This window comes from Paralichthys olivaceus, chromosome 9 (assembly GCF_024713975.1).
Source record: "Paralichthys olivaceus isolate ysfri-2021 chromosome 9, ASM2471397v2, whole genome shotgun sequence".
NCBI lineage: Eukaryota > Metazoa > Chordata > Actinopteri > Pleuronectiformes > Paralichthyidae > Paralichthys > Paralichthys olivaceus.
The window spans coordinates 20,347,547-20,355,370 of NC_091101.1; the positions used below are offsets into that span (position 1 = coordinate 20,347,547).

At 39.2% G+C, this 7,824-nt stretch overlaps 1 protein-coding gene across 1 annotated transcript in view; it reads right to left on the bottom strand.

The window, feature by feature from the left end:
- The window catches only part of gfra4b (GDNF family receptor alpha 4b), a 36,667-nt gene extending 29,110 nt beyond the window's left edge, over positions 1-7,557 (bottom strand). The window contains exon 1 of the mRNA XM_020078666.2: positions 7,128-7,557. Within this exon, the coding sequence (XP_019934225.2) occupies positions 7,128-7,170 (43 nt within the window). The 5' untranslated portion in view covers positions 7,171-7,557. The remainder of the gene's footprint in view (positions 1-7,127) is intronic.
- Between the last annotated feature and the right edge of the window lie 267 nt (positions 7,558-7,824).

Here is a 7,824-nt window from a genome sequence, read left to right on the forward strand (position 1 = left end):
GCTTTTTCTCACCAAACTTTTCATCCAACAGTACAACTAGGTGAGAGCGAGGTAAAGAAACTGCTCACTCAGCGTTTCACTGAACACATTTAAACCAAACCAAACACAGTGTACTGGTGGGAAGATTGATTTACAACCACAAAGCATCAGGTTTTTCTCCCAAAACAAAACGTTTAACCATGAGCTACATTGTTCCTCCAATTTTTAACACGGTTGGGATTTTTTTCCCCAAAAAAAACCTTTGTCAGTGGTGACTGATACACGGCCTGAATTTCAATGTTAACTTATGTGTAAAGAGAAAACGGCAAATGAAAGGAAAATATTTATCTGGCCAATGAAGGTTTGTGCCTAACATTTCTATTCTGTCAAAGCATGTTCAGAATTTTCCATGCAGATTTCTCGAAATATCCAATTCTGTATAATATCACCTCGGGTTCATATTATCATTATATACACATTTTACGCGTGAGTGGACTGGTAGTAATTGTCATCACTAATTACAGTTAATCATTTTTCACACCAAAGTCTGCTCACAGACACTTGATCTCTGTGAAATCACCTGGGGCTGAAAACTACAAGTGTGAAAAAGAAAAAACCAGAAGGAATTGAGTTATACGGACGTGATGATGATCAGCTCAATCAGGAGGAAGAATGTGTGCTATGAAAGAAACCCAAGCTCTGCTTAATCAATCTAAATCATACATCTCAAATCCCACAAAGTGCATTGATAAAACAGTGCAGTATTCTTTTAATAGCTTATGTCGGTCTTACTCTGTTATATTTCAGAGTTTGAACCGTTTATAATATGAAACACGTAGGGATGTTTACAGACAAGCATTGCGAAAAACATGAATGATAGTTAAAATCCATCCCTCAGCATTTTGCTAAATGAATATCCTGTATACATCTGAACTCTTACATTTGCAGTAGTGAATTTGATAGCTGCAGAAACAAGTCGTAAAAACAATTTTGATTCAGTGTGACCATAAAATTGTCAGAGAAATTTATTCTCAAAAAATCTGATGATATGAAAATAAGATTGCTTCACACATTTTGTTGCATTTGCCAACATGAAAGCTTAAGCTCTTTAATAGTTTCTACGATGTACTGTTACTCCAAATTAGGTTCCAACCCATTCTTATTGGCACACTAAGCCTCTTACAACATGAATACAACAGTAAAATAGAGTCTGACACTGTGTTTCCTCATTACTTGTTGCTGGTCACTTCTCCACACAGAATCCCTTTAATCACATAAATCTCAACATGTAAACACCTTCTGTAACGAGTGCACAGTGATATATCTGGAGACACTTCATTATGGATTAGAGCGTTAAACTCAGACTCATTTATTTTTCCCCCACATACATCTTACCTAATCAATGGCACGTCTCTGGTATTAACCATCCTGCAGAGAGGCCCCTGTCTTTCAGCACTTTTAGTCCAAACCTTATGGGATACTACTGTTTCAAGTTATTACAGTTTAATGTCACATGCAGGCAGTTATTTGTGAAAACTGAATAAAGTCACCATTAGAGGTCAGAGCTGTCAGGCTGACTGATTTCAGAGTAACGTGCCAGATTTTAAAACTCAACACAAAGACGTTTTTTTAAGGGGTCTGAAATTGGCTGGAGAAGAGAAGCAGCCCACAAGAAAAGCGTAACAGCCTTTCTGTCTGTGAAGCTTTTAAACCTCAGATCCGTCAGCGAGTAAATGTTACTCAAACGTATTGATGGGGTTTAGATGGAAAACTCTTTTCCTGTATAGAGTTTTATTTCCTGTCGACCATGACGCTCAGGAGATGCAGCTCTGACTCTTGAGGTTTGATAACCACTCTCCTCACGTGCATTTTATTGAAAGAGAACATCAGGTAAAGATACATAGTTCAATCCCAGTTTACAGCGTGGCCAGTGTCCACAGACTCCATTACTGCACAATATAAACTGAATGCAGGAACACTGGTATTGGCTTATATGTGATGATATGTTCTCAGAAATATGAGAACATAAATGGTTAAGATACATTTGAGGTCATTTTGATACAGCATCTTTAACATACTACTGAGCTCTGACAACATGTTAACATGGATTTCTGTAACTACACAATTACAGTAACTCTATTACAAATATTAGCAGAATTTTTCCTCAAATTATTTTGGGATAAATTCGATTTTCCTTAAAACAAAATTATATATTGTTTGGGATTCGTATTGAGGATAAATACTGACATTGGTTAAAATGACTATATACATATATATATATTTATACACACAGTTTCCAGTTTATTAGGTTCAGTGCAACTAGCTAAAACGAATGCAGTCTTATACAACAGACCTTTATAAATTTAAACACATAACGTGTCTTCAGCCACTTGGGTTCTCTTCAAAACAAAACAATAATGAAAGATCTAGTAAGTATAGTCAGAAAGTCTGTTGATCTGGCTGATTGTAATTGTACCTGTGAATAAAATGACTCAGAAAGTTTTACTTTCTTTTATATTTTCTGTGTTTACTTGAACTTCAAACAACTGACTGAAAATAATTAAATGGAAAGTGTGCAGAGAGCACTAAGTGAACACTTCATTTTCTCTCCCCCCTGATAATCAGACTCAGTTGCCATTTTGTGTTACCTAAGTCATCTGAATCGCTCGGATGTGGGATGCAATTCAGAGGTCTGGAACAAGGTTACGTTCAATCCCAAACTGTGTACTCTGTTAGAGGACAGTCCCAGGGAAATAAAGGAAGTTAAATTGTTCCTCCCTTGGAACTTATTTGGAGAGCACAGGGCCCATAAAACAAAGTGCCACAAAGCCATTGTTTCTTCTGTCCCTCTTAGACACAAAACTCAGCTCTCCCCGGCTCAGTCACAAAAGCTCTTAAAAGTGGCCATAGAAAGTAATTTGTTGTATTAACTTTTCATAATTTGACAAGAAAATTGAACTGGAATGGCACTCATAGGGCGCATACCTCCGCCAACAGTCCCGTTAAGTTCAATCAAGCCTTACAGCAGAACATGAAATTATAATCTCCTTTGCAGAACAATCATAGGTTGATAAAAAAGATAATAACACACAATTAAGCCTACTCCCTTATGAAGCAACATTGAAACCCACTACATCCAGATTTTTATGGATCTGCACCAAATTGCAAACACTCCTAAATAAGTTGGAAGGAAGGAATAAGGTGGAAAAGCCCTGTCTCACAATGTTAAGTCCCACTCCAGTAGCTTATTACACCCCCTGAAACTCCTCTTTGTACCCCAAAATTACATTACAGTTTATCATGAGAAAATTCCCTTCATGGCTTTAAAATGACTTTAATGGAACTCTAAGATCGTGACTGAGATCTATGAATATGCTGATTGGGCCCAGCCACCAGTTTCCCCATGTGACACAATTGGTTTCTTAGGTTTGTGACATCACAAACACTGACTATTGAATCTTTTTTTTCACACTGGCAGTACTTTACTGCAGTGTTACAGTGAAAATACTCAGCTATGGCGTTGACTCCATATTTTGTTCATAATATGTATATTACCATAGAAGACACACAAGGGAGACATGTTTAAAAACTGGATGTTCACCTGAGGGGGACTCAGATGAAAATCAACAAAATCCTGTATTAACAAAGCTTAATGGGTTCTTTTTTATAAACAGCAGTGAAACATCAACTTCTGGGGGAAAGTAACAATCATAGAGCTCCAACCATTTATGCACAATTATTAGCAATAAGGAACCTCTGGTGTATAAATTGTAACTTACTGTAGCTGAAACTCTACTGCGCCTGTGAAGCAAACTAAATCACACAGGGCGCTGTTTGGCAGTGACATGTGTGGAACTGAACTAGGATGATTAACCCCGAACAATAGCATGTATTAGTGGTCAAATACATATCTAATGCAGGTATTATCCCATCATGGATGTTCTGTATCAACGTGGTATTAACGTTTGGGTATAACTCACAGCACTATCTTCTCTCACCATTTTATGGGGATTAAATAACTGACCTGTCTTGTGCCACGTGAGGAAAGCGTGAACTTGTGATGGGTTGTCTGTTCACCTTGGGTACTACCTGTGCTCCAAATGAGATTCATGACAAATCCACTACAAGGGGCCAGCCAATATGCTTGGTAATAGCATGCTTGGCAGTACTTATCTGTCTCCATTAAAGACACAGGTCATATCCCACAATGTCAAAACCATTAAATCAAAAAATATAGCTTGATCACCGGCTGGTGCTGGGCACTGTTGCAGTTAAAAAGCAGCTCTGTTGAAGGAGGGCGCTTAAAAATAGTTTATCTCATACAGTAAAAAAAATAATAATCTGAGGACAAACTAAAAAGCTTTGACAGACCTTAACCATAATCATTTACATTATTATAAAGGTTATGATGAATTTGCACATCCTTGTCACCTGATTTCCAGTGCAACCCTTTCCAGTTTGAAAACCTCTGGAGATCTCTGCTTATGCTTCCAGCTTCACCCATTATATTAAACTCAGTCGCCTACACCTACCTTCATATGAAACTGTCCTGATAGGACTGTTGTTTTGTAATGTATTGCTGCAGGAAAATGGAAAAAAATACTTGGACAAAGCAATTGTGCTTAATTCTATATCATTTCAAGCCTCTGTGTGGATCTGTCAAATTGAGCTCCACTGCACATTTATCATGTAGATAAGATCAAAGCTTGGACAGTCAACTACTTGCCTGGGATTTCTTTTTTTTTTATCTTTTATAACAGTGGAGGCAACAGGGATTCTGCTTGAACTCTGCAACTCCTGTGAATGAATAAACTGACCCTGTGTGAGATGAATGTCTTCCTAAGAACCCGCAGCCATCGCTGCTCAGGGTTCACGTCTCAGCTTAGACCAACATGTCAGAGAGCCAACCACCTAATGAGCAAGCCTTAATAAACCGAGCCTGGTGTCGAAAATCTAGGTTGATTCACATTCCCAGAGCCAAAGTTGATGTTTTTGATGGTTTCATCCTGCCTCACTAGCGATCCAAGATGAGAAGACGTTTAGTCTGCAAAGATATTAAACAGATACAGCAGCATCAATGTGAATGTTAAGCATTTGTCCTTGAAAGAAAATTGCCCCCAACAAAGAGGTTGTGTTTTCATCGCTGTCCGTTTGTATTTTTGTTAGTTAGCAGGATCACACAAACTCCTGGATGGATTATTGTGAAACTTGATGGAAGGATGCGATATGGGTCAAGGAAGAACACTTTCTTTAATATTGCGAGATAAGGCATTTTTGAGATTTTCACTGATTGCATGGAACAGAGAATAATTAATGTATCTTAATTTAAAAATCAGGCATATCTAGGGAACAGACAGTATTGACAGCTGAACTGGATTGAAGGGGACTGTTGGGCCTGGGCCATTTTAGTTGAAATTATTTTACTGTCAATCAATTAATCAACTTATCTTTTAAGCTTTAAAGTATTAATCGCAACGGTTTCTATGATATCCATAGGGGACCAGTAAAAGAAGATGTTTTGAATGACATAAGTGCTGACAATAAATACTAGGCCTCAAAATGCTTCAGTATCTGATGTGCAATCAAAAAACTAAATATTTAAAGGCATGTAAAATGAATCTTTTCTGGCTCTTCATTGCAAACATAGTAAGAGTCATAAAGACAAGAGAACTTTTTGACTCAATAGACTTGATTTCACCCGATAAAGAAAGAAAAATAATCTCTATGCCATGTCTTTAATGGCCACTTTTCCCAGCTGAGAAATATTACTCCTTCAATGTTTGCTGCGAGATTTCCTTCTGCAAAATTGTGGTGATTTAAGGATCCCTCTGTGTTGGCTTGCAGGTATCTGGAGCAGTTAGGGGGAGAGCTGGGTAAAGTGTGAGCCCGGCTTGCTCCCCAAATAAGCCATCAATGTCACAGAAACTGCTCAGAATGCTACATAAATTGGGTTGAGTCATCAAAACCTTCCCTTGTAGTTTCTGACCTTTCGCAGTTTGGTCTCGGCCAATTGATTTGGGCATATCACTGAACTGAATCGACATCCAAACCTTTTAAATCTGTCTAGAGCAATATGTATGCCATCAGTAATTTATCCTGGATGCTGCAGTATGGAGACGTACATATGGCTGGAGAACATCAGTGACTCTGTCTATCTCTAATCAGCCATTACGAGCCAAATTGTTCACCGTCAAAGGTCACAACAGAGAGAAAAGCTGATTCAGAAGGTCAACTGTGATCTTTTCTTTTCAACATATACTTCTCCTGTCATTTCTCATTTCACCAATGAAGACCTTCAAAGAGGCTGATATTCATAATGAATAAAGAGGCGATATAATGCATATTCCCACCCCTCGCTAAAGCAGGAGAGTTGCTGGCAATTAAATTAAAGTGATGACCTATTGTCATGGTCATTAGCAGGTGTATTGATTTTTGTTAGCTCTTGTGGAGACAGGATCCGGATTGACACATTTGTGTCTAGTGACAAAGAGAGGCTGAGAGGCAACAACATGCGGCTCCGCTCTCACAAGACTGTGGATAGTTGCTATAGAAATCAATATTCCAGCTTCCTTCAATTACATGGAGAGGAGGTGGCTCAGTGGCACTCACTGCAATGACAGATGTACTGCTGAGGATGCTCAATTTACTGGGAGGCTCCACCAGAATAAAACTTTGCAGGCATGGAGCAGGTAAATGGCTGAAATGATGGGGTCGTAGCCTACAGAGTATAAATACTGCATGATGCATGAATATCTGTAATATATAATGTACTGAAATATGGACATGGGATATGGCCTGTTACAGTGACTGGAAATATGTAACTGTGAAGACCAACATATAATCCACACATGTAGTAGAGAAAAACAGCATTTTATGGCCATACATGCACACACGCACACATGTAAGCTCCTTTCTGCAGCTCACCACACAAATCAGCCAATTTGAAACAGGAATGAAATGAAATGTCGAAAGAGCGCATTCTTTATATAGATATTTGATATATAATATAACCAGTTGTCCGCAATAAGCATACAATCATATAGCAAAATGCTGAAGGACGAGCGACAGGAAGAACTCGCTCCATTTGCTCCGCTTGGATTATTCTCCTCTCTGATAGATTATTTTAAACAGAAGAAGTCTTCACTCACCCAAAGTTAAGAGATGGAACAGATAAACTCCCCACAGATCCATCTCTGCGTGAAACGAGAAGTCAGGTTACGCGTCGGATCTGCAACTACAGCTGCACAGTTACACGACCAGAGGAGGGTATCCTGTTCTGCATGTGGAGATCATTATTGGCACAGGGGCGATAATCTCTGAACAAAAAAAAAAATCCTCACAGCGTCTGCTCAGCTTGTTGCTGTCTTTGAATTTTACTTAGAATCCCACCAGTTTCTCCCAGGACGTCGACACAGCCGCGCTTTTGCGCAAACCCGGAGCCATGCGTAAAATGATGCGAGTCAAAGTTGCTCCTGCGCGCCCTACGGTCCAGCAACGCGCGTGTATGTGTGTGTGGGGGGGTCTGTTGCGCGTCGCTGTGGTCGCACCAGTCCTCCAGTCCTGTGAGCTGCTGGAGAGATGCTGAGTGCTGCCGGGAAGAAAGAGGGAGGGAGGGAGAGAGAGAAAACAGTTTGTGCAGGAGGATATTAACCAGCCTGCTCTCATGGTCAGGGATTCTTTAGCGCTAATAAAGTGTGACATGAGGTTTATTCTGCAGCAGAAACCTTATCATGCTTTTCCCACAGGGACTTAAAGTGTGTGTGAGGGAGATTATAGTGATCATAACCTGCTTTGTTTTATTTTTACATCTACTACTGATGCTCTTATGTCATATTTCTAATATTT